General features: G+C 54.0%; 1 protein-coding gene across 1 annotated transcript; it reads right to left on the reverse strand.

Moving 5' to 3' along the window:
- Positions 1 to 808: 808 nt before the first annotated feature.
- Positions 809 to 25,594, reverse strand: RSPO4 (R-spondin 4). Its single transcript, XM_054045914.1, has 5 exons — positions 25,301 to 25,594; positions 7,927 to 8,115; positions 7,317 to 7,460; positions 6,671 to 6,856; positions 809 to 990 (listed from the first exon to the last, which is right to left on the reverse strand). The coding sequence occupies exons 1-5, from the start codon at positions 25,377 to 25,379 to the stop codon at positions 911 to 913; spliced, it is 678 nt and encodes a 225-aa protein (XP_053901889.1). The 5' UTR covers positions 25,380 to 25,594; the 3' UTR covers positions 809 to 910.
- Positions 25,595 to 27,243: the final 1,649 nt, after the last annotated feature.

Consider the following 27,243-nt stretch of genomic DNA (forward strand, 5'->3'; position numbering starts at 1 on the left):
GCTGGGAGGCTTGGCACGGGGGCCGTTCAGATCGCTGCGCACCCACGTAATTGGGCTGAAGGTACTGGGTGGGAGTTGGAGGCATGGCCAGCTGTGCTGTAATGTAGCAATGATGGGGCTCTCCAAGAGAGGCCGCTTCCCACCTCCTGGTTACGGCGCGGTCCATTGCCAGCATTCTGCTCCGGTTCCATTGGATGGGTGGGGAACCCGCCACAGAAATCCAGTCTGGAGGCAGGGGACGAGCCTGCCAGGGAAAGGAGAACCTCCCACCCGTCAGCTCCAGAAGAGCTGGTGAAGGCCCGGGTCCATCGAATGTCCTGCTGGTCATTTTTGCAGCTTAGCCGTGCTGGGTGATGGCGCCGCGCGGGATAACTCGCCCCTTTGCTCTCAAGGCATTCCCCATCTGTAAAGGAGGAGGAGGAGGAGGCCGTCCCATGCCAGACTCGAAGCTCCTCTTCCCCCTGGCAGTGCAGGCCACGCTCGGCGCTGTTCTGTAACTCTTCTTACTGGGCAGGTAACTGAGCCAGGGGTGCAAACCCACCACGGCCCAGCCAGCGTCACCTGGCTCCCTACAGCAGCTGGCTCTGGTTGCACCAGAGAAGGAGCCGAACTGTGAGGGTGCATCCGGGGTAGGGGAGAAAACAGAGCTTTGCTTTCGCAGTCGGGCTGCAAGAGGAAATGTTTCACAGGCCATAAACGTCCTCCAAAGAAGCATGTAGGGATGTGTGTATGTGTGGTGGTGGTGGTGGGGAATTGTGCAATATTCTCTGGCTGGAAAAGGTGGAAAACCAAATGTGGAAAAGGAAATGTTGCTGAGACCTCAGGGTGAAGACCTCCTTTGTGCCCCACGGTTCTCCCATGGGGCCGCCCCCAGTGCTGCCTCCCGGAGTCCCACCTGTGAGGATGCTGGTTAGGTGCATGCCAGCGAATCTGCCTTCTGCTTCTTCTGTTTCTTTTCCCTTTTTGTTTTCTTGATGGTCTCGGGCTTCTCTGAAACACAGAAAGGATCGCTCGTTGGCTTGGGAACCGGGAACGCTTGGGAGCCCCACCCCTCCATCCAGCCCAGCAGGACTCCTGGGTTCTCCTCCCCAAGTCTGACACTGACTTGCTTTGTGCCCTTGGGGTCGTTATTTAATCGCTCTGTTTAGACCTCAGTTTCCCCATCTGTGAAGTGGGGATAATACTATTGACCTCCCAGGGGTGTTATACTGAGCTAACAAAGGATGGCCTGAGCTGGAACTCAGGAGACCTAGGTTCAAACCCCTGCTCTGTCCCAGACTCCCTGGGTGACCGTAGCGGAGGCATAAAAGCAGAGATGGGCCCACCTCTGGGATTTGGGCACTGCCTCTGGGATTCGGGCACCCCGGCATTTCTGTGTTGGGAATGGGGGGCCTCCCTTCGGACCCATCTCTGCCATAGAGAGGAACATGAGAGCAGCACAATTGAGACCCCCACCCTCTTTCTAGCAGGGGGCTGGGCACTCAGGAGCAGACTTGGGCTGTGTGGTTAACGGAGAGAGACCCCCCCTGACCCAAAGCCCTCTGGATTCGGTGGCTAGACGCCCAGCTGCTTCAGCGGGCTTTGGGTCAGGGTCAAACGTTCCTCTCAGCTCTGCCCAGCAAGCCTCCGTGCCAATGTGCTGTTGTCCCTGCTCCGGCAGATTTCCCCCGTGCTGGGAGAGAAGGGGATCAAGCCAGGCTCCATCCTGGGCCTGGAGAGGAGGGTGTGTCCCTCCCAGACAGCCTGTGGAGGGGGCTCTGTGCAACAGCCCCCAGCATAGTAGGGAAAGGAGCCCTTTCCCCACCCCTGCCGTGTAGACCCAGGGTCAATGGGGGCTGGAAAGAGGAACATGGGAAAGCTGGAGGGAGGGATATTAAAGAGGAGAAACATAAAATGCCAGGAGGACCCTGGCGCCCTGTCAGATTCCTCACATCCCTGGAACTTTCGCTGACGGTGAAAGCATCTGACGCACCCCGGGGCGATTGGGAACACATGAGAAGAGTTTGCTTGGTGCTCCTCCTCGCCGCAGCTGCTCCCAGCTCCACTCCGCTGCGAGGAGCCCGGCTGCCGGGGCTTCCCATGTAGCAGAAGATTCGTTCTGCATTTTTCTTCTCATTTGTGGTACCAGCCACGCGGCCAAGCCCCGAGCGAGTTGGCTCCCGGATTGTCCGCCCCAGCAGTAGCTCCTGTCTCTGCTGGCGTGCGCCACGAAGGGGAAGTTCACACCGGGGGGGAATCGTCAAAGCCCCCTAAGCAATACGGGTTTCTACACACACAAATGCATGTTCACCCAGAACAATCCCACCCATTCCTGGAGAGGACAGTCTACCTAGGGCCTGAACCAGAACAGGGAAGATTCCCATTGATTTCAATGGGCTTTGGATCAAGTCCCTATGTGTTTCCTGTCATTGTAAAGCCTTTTTCAAACTCCACAAGCCTATATACAAAAACTATCCCTGGGGGCCCGTTCATTGATCACACAGAAGCAGAGACCTCTACAGGCTCATTGAGAGAAATTTGGGGCCCCAACACATCATGTTGGCTGGGGTCCAACCTCTCCCATTTCACCCCAGGTACCCAGGTTTTGGGGGGACCCTAGTACCCTTGTCCCCCCTTTCCTCCCCTCTTGTCAGCCCTGCCCATCTGGGATTTAACAGCCATGTCGCGGGACAGTTTAGGACAGGAAGTGAAGAACACTGCGTTCAGTCGCAGGGGGAAGGGGTTCAGAAGGTGAAGTGGAAATGCCCCTTGGGAATTTGGTCATGACACCAGGGTTGACACCCCTGATCTTGTAAAGGGGTCACAGAATTTTTATAGGCACCAGTGGTCAGGTGCCAGGTTTTAGGCTTCATCTGAAGGGTGCCCAGTGTCTCCGAGCCCCACCGTGCACCACTAATTCAGAGAGAACAGCGCCACCTCTGGAATGACACAGCCCTTGGTCACAGCACTAGCCTCGGCCTCTGCGTGGCTTGCACAGGCCGGGGAGGGGAAGCTCCCGTAGCACCTCGACTGTGCCATCAAAGCCACACTGCTTGGTGTGCGGGGATCTAAAGAGATGGCCACAGAAGGCACGGGCGGTGACACACACACAAACCTCCTGGCTGGTCTCTTCAGACATGTACCTTTCTTCCTCTGTCTGGCTCACCTACGCCTCTGGGCAGAAAACTAGCTAGGGGCCTATGCACTGCTGAATACCCCCCAGAGCTGGAATTTGGTGGGCTCAAGGCCCAGTGTCCAGGGTGAGTTCACTCTCTGAACCAAGGTGTGAGCTTGTGACTGTGTCTGGAGCTTTGACAAGATGGACCCATTGCTTGGGCGTTTGTTCCCGTGGGGTTTCTGATCCAGGGACTGCGCAGGATTGTTCCCAACTCTCTGCCTTTCCTCTCCCTACATCTGCTTTCCTTGCTGGGTGTCTGTTTTCTTTTCCCCTTCTCCGTCTTACCCCGGCAGTGTTCCGGCAGCGTTGATCACGGCCCATCCTCTCCGTTTTGTTTCATGTCAGTTCCCAGGGTGGAATCCAGCCGATGATGTCACCTTGAGCTGTCAAGGCCCAGGAGGACAACAAGCTAAAGCCTTTCCTAGCTTCCCCCAAACAGCGTCTGTAAATCAGATTCACTGACGGCCTTGGAAAGAACTGATGCTCCAGCGACTGCCCCGTAGGGAGGCAGAATCCCCATTCCAACGTCTCCGTTTGAAAGGAGCCCTTGCCTTTAAAACTCCCCCGGCTCTGCTCTGGTAGCTTCAAAGGGCTGCTCCAACTCCATGCTTTGTGATCCACGGGGGGATACACTGAGCCATCAAAGGAAACTTTGACTCATCGGTGGCTCGGATGGGAAGGCTGCTCCTCCCGCGAAGTGGAGAGAAGTCACCCGAGGTTTTTGATGCCGCCGCAACATCTCGTTCCTTTCACTAGCCCTTGCCTCTTGCCCCGGAGTCGGGGAGGGCCCTAGTTATTCTGTCCTCTTTTGGGTCCATGTTAACCCCTGAGGCCAGACGCCTTTCTACAACAGAGATTGGGGGAGGCCTTGGGAACATGCCTGACGTGGTGGCTCTGAAGCAACAGCTACGATGACCCATCAATCATCCTCTTCAGCATCACAGCCCCCGGGATCTTGTGTGCCAACACTCTACGGATGGTGGCCAGGAGGCCCAGGGCCGAGTCTAGATTGTTGACAGAGGCTCCCTCCAAGCCGACATATGGATTGTCCTGCCTGGATCTGTTATTCGGCACAGTAGGAGACGGAGGGGTTTGTTGTTATGGAGCAGCACATTGTTTTGAAAGGTCAGTGACTAATAAACATGCAATTGCGCACGCGGCAGGGAGGAGCAGCCAAAGCAAGACACACAACACAACACAAGAGACACACACACACACCAGCTTGGCTCAGTGCCAGTGGAACATCCCGCTTCAGGAGCAGTGCGCACAGGAGCAGGGACACCCAGTTGTCACCAGTTTTCAGAGCTTGGGTGAGGAGGAGAAAGAGGAGAAAGCAACATTTCCCCTAAATTCATGCCACCTGGCTCCCATTATGCTCCCCAATGCTCCGAGTTATCCGGAATGATGAGCCAGCGGAAGATCGCTGCTCATAGGCATCGTTATTAGCGGAAAATATTTGTGACTTATTATCCTAATACAAGCTGAAAGGGCCAAGAAGGAGGAGGAGGAGGAATTTCTCTATGCTCAGTCTCCAGATCTCTATTTACTTCAGCCCTTCACTCCTCCTTTCCCCACTCTATCAGTCCTGTCTCCCTTTCTTTTCCCCCTTTCCTTGCATTCTTTCCCCACGTCTTTTACGAGCTATTGATCAATCGATTGATCGCTCGTTTGCTGTCTCCCCCGTTTGGGTTTTGTAACTTGAAGCAATGTGCTCTTCACTCAGCGAGCCCCGGCTCAGAGCCGTAAATCACTCAAACGCTGGGGCCAGGAACTGGGATCTCATTCCAAGGGCGACAGACCAGTACTCCTTACAAGCCAGTTCTTAAGAACACTCACAGCCCGGCCAATCACATCCAAGAGTGAGCTCAGCTACCTTCTGGTTTCTATTGGGCCCAAAGATCCACAACCAGGATTTTAGATTTGATTCCTAAGCAGAGAATCCCTTGCACTTGTCTGGGAAACTCGAAAGTGGCGACGGCTGGATACAGGTTGATGGTGGCAAGAGAAGGGTCTATGTTTCAGCAGCAGGCTATCCTTGAAGCTGGAGACTCCCCAGTTTGGATAACGGGACTGGATAAGTTGGGAATTAGGGGGCAGGATGGATTTCATGGCCTGTCAAGGGGACATTACAGTGGTAAAACCCAATTTAGCCAAAACCTCCTTGGGTCAATTCTCCTGGCAGGGGTCATTTTGCAAGCCACGGATCAGAAATCACCTTTCAAATACTCCATGTTAATTTAGCAAATATGCCTGTGTATAATACTCTGCAGCTCTCTAAAGCCTTTTATCCAAGGACCTCAAAACAGTGATGTCTCACTCCACCTCTCCGAGCCAGGAATTTGGCAGATGGAGAAACTGAGGCAGACAGCAGAGTCACGTGAGGCAGTAGTGGCGTCTGGCCTAGAATCCAGGGGCTCATTTGTCAGGCTCCAGCCTTTAGTCATTCAGGCACAGTCTGACCCGTATGGATTAGTGCCTTAAGCCACATGCCCACAAGTGAGCCAGTTGGCGCGCTCAGCGCTGTGTAACGCCGTTGTCTTTATTCTGATGTTTAACAAAATACCCTGAACGCAACCCCTGAGCTTTGCAAATGACTAAACAGAGCAAGTGGCTGCTCCCTTCCTCTGGTTTGGCCTCCTCCCGTATCGGGGGAGAGGAAGGCCTTGTGGCTCTGGCATAGGCCTGAGGACAAAGGGTACGGCTACAGCTATTTTTAGCGCAGCTAGCATGCGCCCACAGCTGTTGGCCTAGGCCGGCAGCTCGCTGCAGCGGGCTGTGCCGGCGTCCCCAGCGGGACCTGCACTCAATTCCTGGGTCTACCCCAGCGAAGTCTGATCGGTTATAGACACTTCCTGGCTCTCTCTGCTTGACCTTCGAGCTACAGCCAGGTGTTCACAGCACAGCGGTGGGCTAGACTGGCAGAGCAACCCCCCAGGAAATGGGAGTGTAAGGGGCTGGATTGCAGGGCCAGCTCCAGGCAGGGCTGGCTCCAGGCACCAGCCCACCAAGATTGTGCTTGGGGCGGCACCTGGAGGGGGGCGGCGCGGCGCGGTGCTCCGGCTCCGGCCGCCGGGAGAGCGGAGCCCCGGCCGGGCTCGCCGTCCTCCCCCTGGCGCTCCGGCCGGGCTCGGCGCCCTCCCCTGCCACGCTGGGGGGCGGGGTGGAGGGAGCGGCGGGAGGCTTTTTTGCCTTGGGCGGCAAAAAAGCCAGAGCCGGCCCTGGCTCCAGGATTGCTTCACACATGTGGATGCTTGTGTGAGCGCAATTTTCTTCATAGCCAGATGGATTATGGACATGCGCCTGGGCTGATTTCCAAGATGCGATCAAGGCTTCCCGGTCACGATAGGTGTGCTGCTATGGGGAAATCATATTAACTCAGCCCCCTTCTCTTTGGTTGTTTAGGGACATAAACAAGGTTTGAATTTCCCCCCAGTGGCTCTAAATATAAGGACTACATCCAGTCTCCTTGGCCAGCCTGCTTGGGCATCATCTCCTTCACACCCCATTCCTCACCTCCAGGGCAATGCTTCCTCATTCTGCACTTCCTGGATTCCAGCAGGGCCGGGCAGGTCAGCACCTCCTCTTTGGTACTCCTGACCACTTCGCGCGTCCTGGTCTTCGATCCCCACTTGCAGCCGCATGTTCTCCCCTCGTTGCTGCAGGGGCTCCATTCGCTCCAGGGTCCCATCTCACACATCTCTGGCAGGGGCAGGAAAGAGCAGTGATGCAACAGTGGCCTTTCTGCCTCCTGCAGACACACTTTGCTCGGCCAAGTTTTCGCATGCTCAGAATTTCAGATTTATGTGCACAAAACCCCAGGCAGCCAGATGCGTGCGAGCACAGCTTGAGGGCGGGGCCAGAGCTTGGCTAAGAAACGCTGTGGACGGACTTGTAGAGACTGCAGCCTGCGGCTGTGGGAAAACATGCCCTTCCCCTTTAATCCAGAGCCAAAGCTCACTGAAGCCCATAGGAGCCTTGCCTTTGATTTCAGTGGGTTTTGCATCAGGCCTGGAACCTGAGTTGCTCTGGACTGAAATCCTGTATCTGGTGCTGGGGGATCCCAGGCCCATGCGGGATTGTTCAGGAATCAGCTGAGATGGGAAAGGGCAGAGGGAGGAGCGTCCCAAGGGAGAAGGGGCAGAGATTACCCGAGACTTACCCTGGCACTCCCTGGTGCTGGGCTGGGCCGTGGTGTTCGGCGGGCACGCGCTGAAACACTTCCCTTTGTGCAAATAAAACTTCTCTTTGCATTTCATGCAGAAATCTTTGCTGAAGCAGCTCTCGCAGTTTGGCGACCTGCACTCTGCAGGGAGGCACAGGGCACCAGTCAGTGAAGCCGCCCCTCGGCTGGCAAGAGGAGTGTTAGGGCAACAGGGACGACAGAGCAGGGCACCTCTAGTCACCCGGGGATCTCAAAGCCCATTGAAAAATCCCACCCCCATTTTAGTGACACAGAAAGGTGAGGTGGCTTACTCCAGTCACACAGCAGAGCAGTGATGGAGCAAGGAATAGATCCCAGGTGTCCTAGCGCGCAGCCTGCTGCTCTAACCACTAGACCGCCCTGCTCCCCATGCAATGTAAAGCTGACTGGAGGGGCAGCGTTCTTAGGCGGGAAAGAAGAGGAGAAATCCGGACTTCTCCCTTTCCGAAAGGCCCGCGCCTTGTTTGTCATAAGGTGGGGCATGGCGGGGGAGGGCGAAGCAAGAGGGAGCTGAGCGCCCCCCTCTGGATGGCAGGTGAGCGCTGCAGCTGGTAGGAGAGCTACGTACTTGTGCATCTGTTGACCTCTTGGCCTCGCAGCCCGAAGTAGCCAGGTGGGCAGGCGTGGACGCACGCCCCATACTGGCGGATCCCATCTCTCCAGATCAGCAGGAAGAGACGCTGCTGGCAGGCAATGCACCCGTTATCCTCCGAGCACATGACGCAGCCCGTGCAGTTCTCAAACAAGCCAGCGCTCGCTGCAAGAGAAAAAAGGCAGAGAAGAGAGGCTGTTGCCATCAGCTGGTGCATTGAGCGAGCCGGGAGCAGGGGGAGGGGGAATAGGAAGGAACAAACTGCCCCAGGCTTTCTTGTCCTACATCATCCCCAGCTCCCAAGGCTGGGCTGACCATTGCTCCAGCTAGTGCAGGGATGGCTGAGAATGCCGGGGAGAAGCCAGGGAAGGAGGGAGTGGAGCTAACTAATAGGCTGGTGGAGGGCTGCTTAGGTGCTGGTTTGAATGAAGAGTCTGGGCTAACCCTGCAGCCTGCTCCCTCGCTTCAGCCAAAAGGCACCAAACTCAGCATCCAGCCCCACCGTCCCCCTTAGCTGGAAACCGAGGGGCTCTCAACTGCCGCTCATCCCCATAGCATCTGCTAGTGAGGTGCGGAATTAGGGGCTGTGCCTTTAAGGGCTGAACTTCCCAGACAGAGTCCAGGTGCGGGGCTGTGGAGCTCTGGGGGGGTTGTTCTAGGCACAGCCCGTTGGAACTGGACACAGAATAAAGCAGAGAGCTCTTGCAAGCACCTTAAGTACTGAGTGATCCCCAAGTGTGACGCTGGGGCTGGGGACTCCTCCTGAAGCTAGCCAGGAGCATGCAGTGTCGGAGGGGAGTGGGAGGGTCCCATGTGACTGCTGCCAGTGGGAGCTGAACATCGGGACGCTTCAAGGGCCGGAGAGAGGCCCCCAGCCTGAGAGAAACTCAGCTGGACAGTCCACGTGTTCACGGGCTCCTTCCCGTGTCCACGTGTTCACCTTGATACGGGAGAACACCTGGCCCCGAGCTTGTGCTCTCGCACCTACGTTTCTGCGGCGCTGTCTGGCTCGGCTCCAGGGCCCACTGCAGCCAAGGAAGGCGCCTGTGGGTGTTGGATGGAAGTGTAGAAATGACCAGGCCGGGTCAGTGCAGAGGCCCATCTAGAGCTGTCGCCTGTCACTAGCCATGGTCCGTCCAGCTGCATCACAGGAAGGTACAAGAATCCCTGCAGCAGGCAGTGAGGGGATCAAACCTTTCCTCAGCCACTCCAAGCAGGCCACGCCCAGGTGCTAGGGTTGCCAGGTGTCCGGAACGCCCGGCCGAAAAGGGACCCTGGCGGCTCCGGTCGGCACCACTGACCGAGCTGTTAAAAGTCCAGTCGGCGGCGCAGTGGGGCCCGGGGCTAAGGGAGGCTCCCTGCCTGCACTCGCTCCATGCAGCTCCCGGAAGCGGCCGCCAGGTCCTTGCGGCCTGTAGGTACATGGGCGGCGAGGGAGGCTCTGTGCTTTGCCTGTACCCTGAGTGCCGGCTCAGCAGCTCCCATTGGCTGGGAACCATGACCAATGGGAGCTGCGGGGGCGGTGCCTGCGGGCGTGAGGGCAGCACGCGGAATCTCACTGGCTGCCCATGCACCTAGGGGCCCCAGGGACCTGGCGGCCACTTCCTGGGAGCCGCGGTAAGCGCCGCTGGGACCCCACACCCCGCACCCCGAACCCCAACCCCCTGCCCCAATCCTGAGTCCCCTCCCTCACCCAACCTCCATCCTGGAGCCTGCACCCCTGCCCCAGCCCTGAGCCCGCTCCTGAGCTAGGGGGGAAAAGTGGGCATGCGGTGCGCTCAGGGGAGGGGGCGGAGGTGAGCTGGGGCGGGGAGCCGCCGGTGGGTGCTGAGCACCCACCAATTTTTCCCCGTGGGTGCTCCAGCCCCAGAGCACCCACAGAGTCGGCACCTATGCCAGGCGGTAGCTCTCAGCTTTGCCTCCCCAGTCACACTTCTCTTGTCTACACAGCACTGGCCTCCTACTCTCTACTCTGTCCCTTTAAAATTCTCACTCCTAAGCCCCACTTCCCAGCACCGGGCCTGGGCGATGGCATACAACGTGCCTGCGTGTGCCACTCTGCTGGGGCCTGGAGACTGAACGCTGCAGACAGAACACCAGGAAAAGGATGCGTCAGTCCCACAGCCCCCACCAGTGATACTCCATCCGTAGGCAGAGCCAGCCGCCTGCTACTCGGGGAACCACGTCCACCGCAGGACAGGTGCCAGCCTCCGTCTCCGTCCAGGGCTTGGCCTCTGTCGAGGCTGTCTGCTGTCCTGATGGGTGGGCGGGCGGGAATTAGGACACCCTTTGGTTTCACACAGGCTGAGAAATGGGGACTGACTTTTGGACCTCACCGATCAGTATTTGAACGAGTGTCCTAGAAGAGATGGGCTCCGTTCTCCTTAGCTCCTGGCGTCTGTCTGCCTGTAATGATTTCTCTGAATCACTCACCAACCATCACTCAGCCCTCCCTTTGTGTGTCCAACATTCCTGTTTGTTTTTCATTGGCCAGTGCTACAATAACATCGGCTTTTCCAGAACACCAGTCACCCAAGGATCTCAAAGCACTACACAGACATTAACTAACCTCACCAGCTGAGATAGAGATCAGTCTCGTCCTTCACTTACATGCACATGGGGGCTGAAGGGTCACACACAAATATACACACCCACAAAACCACTGGCGTCAACCCTGGGACATTTCAGACATCCCTGGACTGTTGTTAGAACCCTTTGGAACTGTGGCTCCGTGTGACCAGTCACCAGCTGCTCTGTAAAATCAAAGGCCTGAGACACACAAGTTACTTAACTATGAACTTTACTGACCACCTCTGTACCGCAGGAGTAAAGCTCCATAAATTCTGGTGCAGCAAACATGCCAGGCAGGGCTCTACGGGGAAGATTTCCAGGACATTCCATGGAGAGACGGGTGATAAATACAAAATGAAATTTACAGCACAGGCCAAACCTTGCAGTCCTTGCCTAGCCCATAGGCAGCCAAATTCCCATGGAGTTCGGTGAGTTCTGGGGTTGATAGGAGTGCTGCTTAAGTAAAATACAGACTCAGGCCCTAATTCTGCAACCCGTTTAAGCCCATGCTTAACTTCGAGGCTTCAGAGGGACTTAAGCACAGGCTGAAGTGCTTAGCTGAATTGTGGGCTTCGCAAAGATTGCTAGATTTGTCCCTCTGTGAATGAATAACCTTATCTAATTAGTGCCCATAATGCAGTACATGTGGGAGGCATCTTTAACCAATTAAATAACAGTTGCACATATCCTAAAGCATGTTAAATCAAGGATCAGTTAGTGGTTAAAAATATTCCCTGACCTGAAACAATTAGCCAAGGCCTGTTAAATGTCAAAGGAAAGGGTAGAGCCAGGCATCGTCTTATTGCCCAATACTACAACCAGGGCCGTCCCTAGGGAGGTGCAGGGCCCGGGACCTGTATGGGGCCCCCCCCTTATCATTTTTTATACAGGTGAAATCTGGTGTAGGGAGGGGACACCAGTGCTGGGGGGCGAGGGACGATGGAGAGTCACAGGATGGCACCTGTGTTAGGGGCGAGGGGGCCCCCTGTGCTGGGGGCTCCCAGAAAAGGGAGGGGCTGGGGCAGAAGGGCAATGGATGGGGTCAGCCTGGCGCTGGCATGTTCCGGTGGCGCTAGGACGCTGGCAGTGGCGGGCGAGCAAGAAAAAGAAATACAACGCACGCTTCCTGCTGGTGAGTGCAGACCTGGCACCAGGCCCCCTGCTAACTCCCCGGGCGGGCCTGGCCCCCCCAGGCATCCCTAACCCCACCCCCAGGCTGGCTTGCCCCCCCAGGCATCCCTAACCCCACCCCCAGGCCAGCCTGGCTCCCCAGGCATCCCTAACCCCACCCCGAGGCCGGCCTGGCCCCCCCAGGCACCCCTAACCCCACCCCCAGGCCAGCCTGGCCCCCCAGGCACCCCTAACCCCACCCCCAGGCCAGCCTGGGCCCCCAGGCACCCCTAACCCCACCCCCAGGCCGGCATGGCCCCCCAGGCATCCCTAACCCCACCCCCAGGCTGGCCTGGCCCCCCAGGCACTCCTAGCCCCCCAATGCGCGCGGCCCGGAGCAGTCACCCCGATTCACCATACCCAAGGGACAGCTCTGATTTCAATAACATCTGCTTTTCCGTAACACCATTCATCCAAGGACCTCAAAGCGCCACAGAGATATTAACTAACCCTTGGAGCGAGGTGGTATTACATCCATGGTGGAGATAAGTAAGCTGAGGTACAGAGATGTTAAACAATATAACCAATCTCATGCCACAAAGCAGAGGCAAGAAAAGAACCCAGGAGTCCTGAATCCTTTTCCTCTGCTCTAACCGTTACATCCCCTTCTCCCATTGGAGAAACCCTTGCAGCAGTGGTGTCACACTTGTTAAAAGGGAAGGGAATGGAAGGGGAGGGGCCTTAGAGTTACTGGAGGTGATGTTTGCCCTCTATGAATCCATCCCCGTTAGCCCAGGTGCTGGCACCGGCCAGGCGAGGGCTTTGACACGAACATGAGAGAGGCCAAAGCCGGTTTGAAGAGAAAAACGGGCTAGTAAATATACACTGCACTACTACTGGAACCTTAAAGATATGAACACCAGAGTTACGGACTGACTGGTCAACCGGACACCACGTGAAACGGGAAGTAACCAATCCGGCAGTAGGGGAGACAAAAAACAAAACAACCCCCCCATCCCCGCCAAAACCAAGTACAGTACTGTGCCTGTATTGCATCTGAAAGGTAGGCACATCTGGGCCACTTGTCCCCACCCCACATGCTGGGCAGCCCCAGAGATGGGGACGCTGAGATTCGCAGGCGAAGCTGGGAGACCCCACGGCCAGCCAAGACAGACGGCGCAGGAGCAGCACTGGGGTCTGTGCAGCTTTCCTGGAAGACATGGCTGCTGTTTTTGCCTCCCTCTCCTGGCTGGGGCGGGGGGGTGCTGTTTTCACACCCCCGCCCCCACTGGGAGGACTCACCTCCCACCCCTGCCGGCCATAAAGCTGCCTACAAGGAAGTCGCCTTGCTGCCCCTGGAACCTGGCCCAGGCCCGGAGTGTGAACTGCTGGAGCCAGAGTTAGGAACATTTCAGAGTTACAGACAATTTCCCTTCCCAAGGTGTCTGTAACTCTGAGGTTCTCCTGTATGTGTGTACACACACACACACACGCACACGCACACATGCGTGTACACACACACACACACACACATGCACACGCACACATGCGTGTACACACACACACATGCAGAGTGCGGCTGATTTGTACCTGGACCTCAAAACTTTATTTCCAGCTCCCAGCAGAATGTGGGCTCCCACTCACCCCAGAGCAGAGTCCAAGCGGCTTGGTTTTGTCTTCGCACGGTGCCTCAGCCAGTTCTCAGCCCCTCAGCCCGACCTGCCTCGAGTTTAACGGCCTCATTCAGGAACTCAGGCTGTCTGCCTCAGGCACCTTGGCAGGGCAGCCCCTGCCTCTGACGTCGCAGCCCCCTTTGGCTCATGGATCCGACTGGGATCTCAGAAGGGGCCCTGCGTCCATTTGCCACATGTGGATCCCTGGCTTGCACCCACAAATTGCTATCTGGCCACCCAGCTGCCTGAGTTATGTGTGCAAAATGGGCGTGTGTCCATATTTGTGGGTGCAACGAAATGTGGGCACAAGTGGGTGTGAAAACGTGCAGCCTGGCTAAAATCCCTGTGGCCCTGAAGCTCTTTAGGACACAAATGATCCCAAGGCTCGTGAGTATCTTCTATAGGACCCAGACTGGGATGGGGATAAAGCTGAGTTTATTCTGCTCATGCTCCACCCACAACCCCAGAGTCACTGGATGGCTCTGCTGAAACCACCAGCAATGGGATCGTTAAACCATATTAAAAGGGAGGCCCCCGTCCAGGTACAAAAATGCACTCCTACTTCGTCATCTAAAGGCACCGCACATGCACACACAAACAGCTGCGTCTAGTCACACTGAGAAGGGTTTGGGGGCATTTGTTCATATAAAGGGCTAGACATTTAATATTTGTAATGAGATCTTATGTTCTGCGGTAACTGCACCAGAAGCGCTGGTGTGCCCCCAAGCGCTGATTCAATCGGTGATGGATCTTATTGCATTAAGCCAGGTTTTTCACATAGCCAAAGCTTAATAAAAACAAAATGGGCAAAATAAAAATCCCAGGGGCTGAGAGAGTCTCTATAGTGATACCTCTGGGGCTTGATCCAAAGCCCACTGGGAGACTTCCCTTTCCCTTCAAAGAGGTTTGGATCAGGCCCTTGATTCTCTGGGCACTTTTGTTGCATCTTCCACTTAAACTGCCCTGCAGCTGCATGTGTTTGCATGCAGTAATCGTACATACAGCTGCAACAGAGTGTACGGAACGTGCATGTTGTTTTTTGGAGTGTAAAGAACCATAAAAGGGTCATCAGCAACTTTAACAATGGTATCGGTTCTTAAACAAAATGTAGGTTCCAGCTGTCCTGGTTGCCCTGCCTAAGGCTCTGATGTGTCCCAGCAAAATAGAGTTTAAAGCCAATTAAATCGACGGTGAAAGTCATGTTAAGTGACCCAAGGAACCAGTGAAAAGGAGGCTTTGCTACACGTGCCAGGGAATGTTAGTTGACAAGAATCTCAGAGAAGATGGAGCCACACTTGATACCAAAACCTAACCAGTTAAAATACGAACATCCAGATTCTGATCTCACTGCCCACCGACAGGACACTACTGACTTCCGAGGAGCTACTCCTGATTTACCAAAGTAAGCAGGATCAGCATCCCACCCGTAAACCCTTTTCTTCCTATAAAGCATTTGAAAGGCACATGTGTTATCAACACAGATTTTTCATGTTGCCAAGACATTGATTTGCCTGCCAGCTTCCCCAGTCATAAGTGAGACCAAAATGTGACGCTGATTAGAATCATAGAATCATAGAACTGGAAGGGACCTTGAGAGGTCATCTAGTCCAGTCCCCTGCGCTCACGGCAGGATTAAGTATTATCTAGACTATCCCTGACAGGTGTTTGTCCAACCTGCTCTTAAACATCCCCAATGATGGAGATTCCACAACCTCCCCAGGCAATTTATTCCAGTGCTTAACCACCCTGACAGTTAGGAAGTTTTTCCTAATGTCCAACCTAAACCGCCCTTGCTGCAATTTAAGCCCTTTGCTTCTTGTCCTATCCTCAGAGGTTAAGAAGAACAATTTTTCTCCCTCCTCCTTTTAACAACCTTTTATGTACGTGAAAACTGTTATCATGTCCCCTTTCAGTCTTCTCTTCTCCAGACTATACAAACCCCAATTTTTCAATCTTCCCTCATAGGTCATGTTTTCTAGACCTTTAATCATTTTTGTTGCTCTTCTCTGGACTTTCTCCAATTTGTCCACATGTTTCCTTAAATGTGGCGCCCAGAACTGGACACAATACTCCAGCTGAGGCCTAATCAGCGCAGAGTAGAGCGGAAGAATTACTTCTCATGTCTTGCTTATAACACTCCTGCTAATACATCCCAGAACTATGTTCTCTTTTTTTGCAACTGCATTACACTGTTGACTCATATTTAGCTTGTGATCCACTATGACCCCAGATCCCGTTCCGCAGTACTCCTTCCTAGGCAGCCATTTCCCATTTTGTGTGTGTGCAACTGATTGTTCCTTCCTAAGTGGAGTACTTTGCATTTGTCCTTATTGAATTTCATCCTATTGACTTCAGACCATTTCTCCAGTTTGTCCAGATCATTTTGAATTTTAATCCTATCCTCCAAAGCACTCTCAACCCCTCCCAGCTTGGTATTGTCCACAAATTTTATAAGTATACTCTCTATGCCGTTATCTAAATCATTGATGAAGATACTGAACAGAATCGGACCTAGGACCACTCCTGCGGGACCCCACTCATTATGCCCTTCCAGCATGACTGTGAACCACTGATAACTACTCTCTGGGAACAATTTTCCAACCCGTTATTCATCCACCTTATAGTAGCTCTATCTAGGTTGTATTTCCCTAGTTTGTTTATGAGAAGGTCATGCGAGGCAGTATCAAAAGCCTTACTAAAATCAAGATATACCAGGACTACCGCTTCCCCCCTAACCACAAGGCTTGTTACCCTGTCAAAGAAAGCTTTCAGGTTGGTTTGACACAATTTGCTCTTGACAAATCCATGCTGACTGTTATTTATCACCTTATTATCTTCTAGGTATTTGCAAATTGATTGCTTAGTATGATCTACACGTTGCCTGGGATTTTACGTAAGCAGTACCTAGCGTGCAATGGGCAGAGTATTGTGCTCAAATTGTGGGTGTGTCCTGTCTGTGCATTAAGGCGGGGGTCCAGAATGCCCCAGCAGCTCTCCTGGGAGAGGATGCTGCTCTACCCGGGCCCAGTCTGTTGTGGTTTTACATTGTGGAGAGCCTGGGCCGCTGTGAGAGGCCGTTTAAGGCAGGGGCTGCGCCCCCCAAGGGCGGGTCTTTGATACGGGTTTCCCAGCGGTCTGTAATGTTGCTTACAGCACATCCCAGTTAAGGGAGAAAGGAATCCTCCTCCAGAACAACTTCATAGGGGCTTTGCACACGCAGAGTGGGGCTGGCAGCTTGAGCCGATCACCATTATTATCTATTACCCGGATTTCCATAGCCGCTGGCATCCTCGGTCAGGATGCAGGCCTCAGTGTCCAGGCACTATAGGAAGATACAGTGTGATCTGGTCACTACCCCGAAGAACTTACAGTCGAATCGCGCACCACTGGTGCTTCCATCTCCATCTCCCCCTCCCACCCCTCGCACACCAGTGTGTGACTGTCCTTTCCAACATCCCCTTCCCCCCTGCAGCCAGCTGGCATTCCAGAGCAGGTTCTGTTTCCTGGGCAGTAGCCGGTTCAGAATAACAGCACGGGCTTCTGCTCCAAAGCCCCCGTGCTTCCCGTCGTCAGTCCGTCTTCACACAGGGCCGCATCCAAACCCCACTGAGATCAGTGACTCCCACGGACTCTGGATCAAGCCCTCAGTGGAGCGTCCCTGGCAGGGGCATCACTACAGAGGGGAATCATGCAGGTTCCCCCACCCCCAGCAGCTCCAAATGCGAGGAGTGGGGCACTAACCAGGTGGACAGTGTATCAGGAAAGCAAAAGCAGGTGGAGGTGGGAGGGGGGTGATGTCCTTCATTAACCACGTTCACTACGGCTAGCTACTGTACCACCGCAAGGGAGTCCCCAGCCCCTGCCCCAAAGAGCTTACAGTCCAAACAGACGAGCTCGGCGCTACAGCTTCCAGAAGCGCTGCTGGGCTTGGGCAATGAGGGATGCCGGTTGGCTGCCCCCTCCCAGGAGCCATGTCCACTCTCAGACACGTTCCCAGTGGCCAGGGCAGAGGGGCTGCTGTAAGTGGCTCCTTTAGAGAGTCCCTTCTCAGTTTACCCCTTGGTGGAGAGATTTCAGAGGGGTCACCATGTTAGTCTGTATCAGCAAAAACAAGGAGGAGTCCTTGTGGCACCTTAGAGACTGACACATTTATTTGGGCCTAAGCTTTCATGGGCTAAAACCCACTTCATCCGATGCATGGAGTGGAACATACAGGAACAGCTATAAATACCTGAAAGGATGGGAGTTGCCTTCCCAAGGGTGAGGTCAGTTTCACGAGACAAATCTCAAGCCAACCCACGATGCTGAATGAATGGCACTGCTGCCAATCATTGCATGGGGCAAGCTGAGGCCTGGAAGAGGAAAAGGTGTGGGTCTCGTCACTACCCCTCTCTGCAGCTCGGCTCCCCATCTGTAACAGGAGGGTCCCAGCTCTTCCATGCCATGCGTTGATTCGTCAATGGTTCTGGGGCACCTTGAAAATGTCAAGGGCTCTGTAGGTGCGCAGTGGCCACAGGCCTTTCATGCCAAATCCCCAGCACCCACTGAGACGTGAGGACCACCGAACAGAGCTGAAGAATGCTAGCCACTGCTTACTGGCCGCTTGCTGGCGACACTCCCATGAAAGGAGCCCTAAGGTTCTCCTCTCCCTTACACTAGGGTATCACCAGTAACTGAAGTAGATTGACTCCTGATTTACGCCAGTGTCACTGAGATGGAATTGGGCCCTGTTGCATTTGGAGGGAGTGGGGGTCTGGGAGAAACTTCTGAAGACAATAGAGAAACCCCAGGTACAGGTAACAATTTAGCAATTCCTGTTGCTCAGTGAGAGGAGGGGGGAGATGAAACCTCAGCTGCTCCCTTCAGCACAAACACCTCCGTGCGCTGCCTGACAGCGAGGGACGCAGCCCCCGGGAGAACCCGGCAGCTTCCTTGGGGGCGAGGGCCCCGGTGCCACATTCCAGCTGACTGCCCCAAAGCAGCATCTGTCCTGGCTCCCGGGCCTGGTTCTTTTACACAGAGGCATTTGCCGCGGCTGCTGTCTCCCCCCAGCCCCATTTTCAGATCCCAGGGACTCAAACTGGCACCACGCTGTGCTGGGAGGAGGCTCACTGTGGCCACGAGGATTCGCTATGGCTTGGCTTTCCCCTCCAGTTAATAATGCACCTTGGACCCATTAAGTTGTTATGGTCGACATTACATATTTGCTAAATGCCTGCAACATTTGTGTTCCTAGCTGCAGCTGGAGGGACTTCACTGAAATGCCGAGGGATTTACGAGTGTCTATTGCGCTTTTAGGTTTTTATGATATTTTTTGCATTCCCTGTCGACAATTTGTTTGGGAGCTGGGAGCGGAGCAGCTGAAAGAAGTTTGTAGTTCCCAGCCTAGCTTGGGATGGCACCAGCTGAAACAGACAACGTCTATGCTACGAACCATGGGCATGTGACAGAGCGCTGAGAACCAGAAGCTGAGCCAGCACTGGTTACTGTAAATCCAATTAGTTCCCCCGGAGAGGGCCTGATTGAGGGCAGGGGTGGCTAATTACTAGTTCAGCCTGAGCGGGGCAGAGCTAAGGGGATAATTAGCCCGTTAATTGCCAGACTTGGAAAGGAGCACCGGAAGGAAGTGGCAGGAGAGCCGAGCCGAGCCATGCCGGGGTACAGGTAGATCTTGGCATGGAGCAATCTCTCCCCTCTCTGATGATTGTATAACACTAGAATTGCTGCCCAGGACTGTGCGAGGGTGAGGGCTGATAAAGCACAACTCCAGTGCTCTGCGGTGTTACAGACTGGGGGGATCAAAGCCATTTCTAGGAGAAGGCAGGAGTGCAGGGCCATGCCTGTCCCAGGGGCTCATGCCCGGCGTGTACCCATGCTCACACTAGCTCTCAGCGGGCTAGCACGAGTATAGACAGCCGTGTAGCAGCAGCACAGGGAGCGTCGTGGAGGCAGGGCCCAGCTGCGCCGTATAGAAACTGGCCTGAAACCAGTGGGTTTGTGCTCAGCCCCGCTCAGCCGGGCCCCCGCTGCCGCTCTCTGGGCTATTTATACTCACGCTGGTTCCATGAGAGCGACACGAGGGGGGCCAATCACACCCTTCGCCTGTAGCATAGACCTAGCCATGGAGAAGTCACCAACAAAACAGTTTCCTTTCCCGAGTTCTAGCTGCTCTAAGAGAAGCAGCTTAGAGTAGTGCATCCCCCCCATGCAGCCCACACAGGCTGTTTGCAAGCCCTCTGCCTTCTGGGCACCAGCCCACTCTGCTTGGTGAGTTTGGCCACGTCCCGTAAAGTCACATGAAGGGCGAGAAAACACGAGTGTTGGTGCTGATCCTGGCCTCGTTTGCACCAGCGTAGCTCTGCTGGTTTCAATGGAATTCCTCCTGATGTACACCGGACATCTGATTCGTGCAGACTCCAAACTGGTGTGGGGAAAGTTTTGGAGTGCATTGACCAGGCAGAGGGAGCTGTGCCTAAGCCGGGGCTGCAGGGCTGGGCCCACCCCTTGGGTCTCAGCAGGGATGGGCTGAGGAAAGTGCGTTTTGATTTTGCAGCCCCCATCGGGAAGGTGTGGGTTTCACACAGTCGTCCCTTGAACCAAGGGTGGTTGGGAGTCAGGTTCCATTTCACCCAATCCTCCGGAGCTGAGGAGAGGGGCGTGTACATTTTTGGGAGAGGGAAGGGAATGGAGCAGCAAACTCAAGGCCCAGACTGGTAACTTCAACAGCGAGCAGGAGAACAAGTGAGATGCACTGGTTAGCACTGTCCCTTCCAAGCACCGAGGTGGGGAGAGGGAGGTATACACCAGCCCTGACAACATGAATGGGAACCATGCATATAACGATGGGGGGAAGCCTTAGAAAAAATTCAAGAAAGAACTAGATAAATTCATGGAGGATAGGTCCATCAGTGGCTATTAACTAGGCTGGGCAGGGATGGTGTCCCTAGCCACTGTTTGCCAGAATCTGGGAATGGGCGACAGGGGATGGATCACTTGAGGATCACCTGTTCTGTTCACTCCCTCTGGGGCACCTGGCACTGGCCACTGTCGGGAGACAGGATACTGGGCTAGATGGACCTTTGGTCTGACCCAATATGACCGCTCTTATATGTTCTTAGACATAACCCCCAGCATGAGAAACATGTGAAACAGGATTAGTTTTGTGGAAGAAGGGAGAGCGGGAGTGAGGCCAGCAAAGAAATAACTGATGCCAAAAGGAGCGATTGTAATTAGAAACATTCTTTCAAGTATTGATTTTATGTTGCACGCCTCACACCTGCCTTGGATATGGGTGGGTGGGTGTGGAGTCATTAGAGATGGTCCCAATCCAACCCCCCCAGACACAAGCACTCCCAAGCTGTGCATGGAGTTTACAGGTCCCATCATGAGAGCCCCAGGCTCCAAATCCCTCAGATTCACATTTTGCAGGGGGGCGTAGCTCTGTTATTGATGATGCTGATGCTAGGAGAAAAAGGGACGCGAGAATCCCACGGTAGCCCTTGGTTATGCACGTGAGGTCTTTGGTCTGATTGACTCGCAGACTGTGAGTGCATCGGGGATTCTGGCTCCCATCCAGCACACCACTCCTCACATGCTGAAAGCTAAGCAGAAGCAAAGGTGCTTCGCTGGGGCGGAGCCCTAGTTGGTACACGAGCTGGCTGAGAGAGCAAATGGAAGTTTTGCGTGGCTAACGCACCAATTCGTACAAGCCTAAAAGTCTTTCTTGGCTCTTCTCTCTCGGTCGGGTCTCAGTCAGATCCCAGTAGCTGGGGCTGGCCTATTCCCACAGACACTTCAGGCTCTGTATTAACATCCAGCAGCCAGGGTCATGCTGCTACACCTCCTCTGCTCGGCTCTGTGCTACTGGGGAACTGTCCAGCAAAAGAGCCCCTAGGGAGAAGAGCAGAAAGGATCTCAGTGACTCTTTCAAGCAGAGGGAGCCAATGATACAACCGAGCAAGAGCTACACCCAGCTGATGACTCACTCTCTCACCTGTAAAGTTCAGAGAGGGAGGGATGGAAAGGAAACTTGACCCAGCTACCATCAGAGGAGTGAAGTTCTGGAACAGCCTTCCGAGGGGAGCAGAGGGGCAAAAAACCTCACTGGCTTCAAGACTGAACTTGGTATGTTTATGGAGGGGATGGTGTGATGAGATTGCCGACAGTGGCATGGACCTGAACTGCGACGGGAGATGGGACGCTAGGTGGAGAGGGCTCTAAGTTACGACAGAGAATTCTTTCCCAGGTGTCTGACTGCTGGGTCTTGCTCACATGCTTAGGGTCCAACTGAGGGCCATATTTCGGGTCGGGAAGGAATTTTCCCCAGGTCTGATGGGCAGAGACCCTGGGGGTTTTTACCTTCCTCTGCAGCATGGGGCCCGGGTCATTTGCAGGTTTAAACTCATGTAAATGGTGGATTCTCTGTATCTTGAAGTCTTTAAACCATGATTTGAGGCCTTCAGTACCTCAGCCAGAGGTTAGGGGTCTGTGACAGGAGTGGGTGGGTGAGGTGCTGTGGTCTGTGATGTGCAGGAGGTCAGACTAGATGATCACGATTGTCCCATCTGGCCTGAAAGTCTAGGAGTCTAGGAGATACAAGATGGGGTGTGCAGGTAAAGTCTGATCTGAAGCCAACTGAGCTCAATGGGAGTCTTTTCATTGGCCACAAAAGGCTTTGGATCAGGCCCTTAGTGTTTGAGGTTGAGAATTCTGGCCTCATGTAAGGGAAGCGGTGCATAAGGGCTGTCCCATGCTATGCTACTCTGCCAATGGACTTCAGTCCTGACCCTCGATAGCCCTGCTGCTCTGGTCGTGGGCAGCTGTTCCGCAGAATCTATTCATTGCTCAATTTATGCCACCCAGAATCATTTGTACCAACCACTGTGAAGCATCCTATGATCTACTAGAAGCTGAATAGAGAACATATCTGAGCCTTGTGGTAGCTTGAAGTTGAGCTATAAATAGCCAACGTGCCTTCGAAGGAGGAATTAGGCATCCTGGGTAAAGAACTCCCCTTGTCCCCCAGGATATTTCCTTTTGACGTGTTCCCCAAATTCCCTTTGCTGGACCACTGTACATCTACTGGCTGGCGCTATCACTCTTTGATGGATCTGTGAAGGTTTAAATCTACAGTGTGGACAATAACCGAGAATTGTTTGAAGGTCAAATCCCTGGGACCATAAGTTTCAGAGTAACAGCCGTGTTAGTCTGTATCCGCAAAAAGAAGAACAGGAGTACTTGTGGCACCTTAGAGACTAACAAATTTATTAGAGCATAAGCTTTCGTGGACTACAGCCCACTTCTTCGGATGCATATGCTCTAATAAATTTGTTAGTCTCTATGGGACCATAAGGGGGACCCTGGGCCCATGAGCAATCGCAGGCATCTGAATCATCAGTGATCGTTTTTAAATATTTCTTTCACTCCCTAATGTTTCACTATATCAGGTCTTGCTATTTCTAAGTTGGCTGGAGCCAAGGTACCTGTGTTTGCTAAGCCACGGCTCTGATTTCCCTTGCAGTGGCTTGGCATTGCCAGAACTCCATTCACATGTAGAGAGTAATTCCTGATTTACACCCATGTAAGTGAAATCTGAATCAGACCCAGAGGAGGGTAGGTGACTTGCCCACAGGAGGCAGATAGTCAGTGGCAGAGTCAGAACAGAACCCAGGAGTCCAGACTCCTTTCAGCATTACGAAAACCATCCCTCCCACAATCACAGACAACGAGCCGGATTCTAACCTCAGGTATGCTGGTGTACGTTTGAAGTTTCTCTGTAGAATTTAAGGGGGGTTCTCCAGACTTACACTAGTGTAACTGAGGTCAGAATCTGTCTCCATATTTTGCCCCTCTTGATTAAAGCAAATTCTCTTTACAGGCTCGCTCCTCACAAGCCCCCCGTAACAGACTTCATGCAGAATCCCAGAGGCATGCTTGCCTGCCTCACTACTGCTCTCAGAGGAAACGTTTGGCATCTGGTTAGTCTCTGCAGCCAGAGACAATCCCAAAGGTATTGTTTGGCTCTCAGAACGCGCTTCACACAACACCAGCTGAAGGATGAAAGAAAATGGTAATTGGAGAGACTGAGAATGGACCAGACTCCAGGATCCCTATCCCCCCGTCCCAGGATGAGAGCAGCCAGTGGCAATTACTGGACCCTGCAGCAAAAGCCTTGGACTCCCCGTGTTTCTCCCATGAGCAGTGCAGCGAACTTTGCTTGGCTACGCAGCCTTGGGGCCATTTGTCTTAGACATATTGTGTTCGTCCGTTGTGCAATATTTTAAATACGAGATGAACTGACGCCATTTGTTTATCTACACCGCAGAGTCAGTGGGCCAGTTCCTCAGCTGACGTAAATGAGCACCACCCCATTGATTGCCATGGAACCCCATGGATTTACACCAGCTGAGGATCTGGCCTTTTGTATTGAATCTTCAGAACATGAAGAACATTGGCACATGCCTCCAGCATGGTTGGCACATACCATGTGCAATCACAGGGCTTTGCAATGGATCTGTCTTGCACAACACATAATGAACACCCGCCCGTCAACTCAACACCTTTTACAAAAGCACACAATAAAAACAGAGAACATTGATTTGACTCCCATGAGGCAACTCGGTCGCCCTTTTCCCATTAACACTGGTCACTTCTCCAGCAGGCTCTGATTACAAAAGGGAGTTGTTCAGGACACAGGGCAAGGTATAAAAACAGGGGCAATCCTGATGGCTGCAGAATTCAGATGGATCTGTCTGACGCCCTTTTGCTACCTATGTGCAGGTGAGAGGCACTTCCTGCCGTGCCTCGAGCCAGAGTCAATATGATCTTCACCCAGTGCTGGACATTGGCTCTGACCATACGTAAGTGCTAGACATCAGCAGTGGCAGAAAGGAGATGCCAAAGGAGGCCACTCTTCAGCCAGGTGGTGCAGAGAGGGCTGTGGCCAGGAATGGTCTCTCTGAGCAGGTTTGTTCTTTCATGGGGGGATCTATCTGCAACAGCAGCTGGGAAGAGCAAAGCCCGAGCCTTCAGCCAGCAGTCAGCTCGCGGTCCCCAAAGCCAGGCTCAAAACGTCTGTTTCACCCAACGAATCCCAGCTAGCGGAACGGACTAGGGAAGTTCACCAAAGTAGAACTTACCTCAAAGAGCCAAACTTACCCTTGGTGCAGTTGACTCAGAGATGACACCCGGGATGAATTTGGACCAAAATGTTTGAATCTGTTTAGTGAGGAGCCGTGGCCCTGACTTTCCCACCCTCCCCACCCAAACAGAAATATCGACACTGGAAAGGCTGGGCGGCCAATCTGCTGTACGCGGGATTTCAGTGCTCTGTAATGGCACAGCCACTCGCCTGGGGCCCCGCCATGGTAGGTATTGCTCCCCTACTCTTGAGACGAGGTATTGCACAAAACATTGAATCGCCATGAAAACCAGCCAGTTCTGCACTATCGCAAAGCCATTGCTTTGCCCTCCGATCCCTCGCACAAGCTCTCCAAGTGACAGTCAGCTAAACTATCCATCCCCCCTTCCCCAGAATGACCTGCTCGATAATCTACAGACCTCTCCCGTTGGGCTTTGCCTCTTCCGGGCACTTCTATAAACCCCAGCTGAGCTGACCCCACAACAGCGCCGCGCAGCAGGGAAGTATTCGCCCCACCGTACGGACGAGAGCGAGCTAACGACGAGGGGCACACCAAGGGATCGAACGGCAACGTTTGTGTCTGCTGTCGTGAATTAGCCCCGGCCTCTCGGTTTGCACTGCTCCGTGCCCCGTCCCCTATAACTTAACCATCTGGCTCAGCTCCAGGTACAATTAAAATGCCCCCCGCGTGCCTCCCTCGTCCTATGGCGATAATGTTGGCAGCTGATTATTCTTTTGCCCCACTTGCCAATTGTTCCAGTTGCTCGGTCTCTCTCTGAGCCCAGGCTGCCCTCCCCGAGCACAGCTCTGCCTGTTGCTGTCAAGCTAGAAAGGCGAACTGCAGCGTGTACTGTACCTTGTTTCTTCCTTCTGTTCTGCAGGAGCATTTCCATGGAGTTGATGAATAACAGCAACATGAAAAGTATCCACTGCATCTGGGCAGGAGTAATTTAGGGCAGGAAAGGAATCAGATCATCCAAGCGGCTGGCGTGCCTCCTGTCGGATACAGACCGAGCGAGGGCGGTGGAGGGAGAGAAAGTGGCTCTTGCAAAAGCAGAGCTCACAACATCCCACGAGTGGCTCGAGCAGTCACACAGCAAAGCTGGAAGGTGGCATGAATGGAGCATCGAAGACCCGGGCAGTGCTCAGTCCACTGCTGGGATCATGGTGCCGCAGAAGTGATGGCCGGTCCAGGGAGCTCGTCCTTTATATGCAGATCCCAACCTCCCACCCTCACACCCCTCCAAAAAATCCCACAACAACAAACCAACTTGCAAACAAATTGGCTGGAGTTTACCACTCAGAAACACTTCAGGCTCCACCTCAGCTGGGAAGTGACCCACTCTGCATCTGCACGGCACTTGTACCTCTGCCAGGCCTGAGAAGTCAGGTTCAACGCGGAGTCCACTGCTCAGAAACTCTGGGTGGAGTCAAGCAAATTAACCCTGGCTGTGCCGGCAAGCTTTGTTTCATCCCGTTCCCTGAATCCCGGTGCTCCCCTCACGAGGTGGGCCAGCCCGTGTGAATTAGTCAGACTTAGCTTTGGTCTCTCCAGCCTTTCTTCTAGGAAGGGGGAAATTAATCATTTGAATTTACTAAACCACACTCCATATGACAGATCTGCTGTGAATTCGGGGCAAAGGCAAACGGGTACAATACCTAAAAGCCAGATCCGGAGCTGGAGTAAACCTCTGTCACTCCACTGACTGCAACGGAGCCGGGCCAATTTACACCCCTAGAGGATCTGTGCCCCGTCCTCTTGAGAGCTGCTGCAGCACCTCGTTTTCCAAGCTGCTAATAAATGTTTCTCTGAGAGCCGTAGAACCTGAGACTTGTGTCTTCGAACCTTGTCTCTGAACTGGAGTTTGCCAGCACGTAACCCTTTCGCAGCCAGTCCCGCTCGCTCTGGGCCTTGCACGCTGTTTGGCTGCATTGTTTAGACAGCAATGGCGGTTTAAATGCTGACAGCCAGATTGGTGGGACGGCTGTGTGAGCTAACCACTAGGACTGATGTCTGGCTCGCTTTTACTATGGCCTGGCTGTACTGGGGACAGTGACAGGGTGCTGTTAACAGGCTCAAATTGGTCTCTAGAGAAGTCAGCACCCTGGTCACTTAGGACACCCAGGGCACTGGATGTGGAGGAAGATGGGAACACTTACACTTGCAGGTAGCCGGATGAGTTAACGAGGTAATTAGCTCACCACCCGGAGAACCCAGGAAGGGAAGCAGGCAATGTAAACAGCTAATGCAGGCAGCAGGAGGGAGCGCCTCAGAACTGCTGCTATAGGGTTGTGTTGTAGCCGGAGCTTATGGAGACAAACAATAAGCACATGTGGTGAAGTTACCTTGGTGGATCTGTGTGCTGCTTCATTCACCAAGAGGGCTTCCAAGCCAGGGTTTTCCTGGAGAGGAAGTGGGAGCCCGTTCACAAGTGGGGGCTTGTCTGGGAACCATTTGTTAGCCAGAACCAGAAAGGCCTGAGAGACGGCGTGTGGGAGGCCAAGTTGGAAAAGACCAAGGTGCTGATGTGGCAGCTGGTAGAGCAACAAGGAGATGCAGAGGACACTTCCGGCATTCCAGCAAACCCAGCAGGCCAAGCAACAAGTTCTGCTGGGACGGCAGGTGGAGCAACAGCCGGTGCTTCAGGAATTCATGAAGGAGCAGACCCAGGTGCAGCAGCAGTTAATACAAAATGTGACAAGTCCTGCCGGGGGGAAGGGAAGTCAGGAGGGCTGGGACTCTGTAAAATGGGCCCCGGGGCTGGTCCTGACCCATTCCTACTGACCTTGGGGAGAATT

This window comes from Malaclemys terrapin, chromosome 12 (genome assembly GCF_027887155.1).
Source record: "Malaclemys terrapin pileata isolate rMalTer1 chromosome 12, rMalTer1.hap1, whole genome shotgun sequence".
In the NCBI taxonomy this organism is placed as follows: Eukaryota; Metazoa; Chordata; order Testudines; family Emydidae; genus Malaclemys; species Malaclemys terrapin.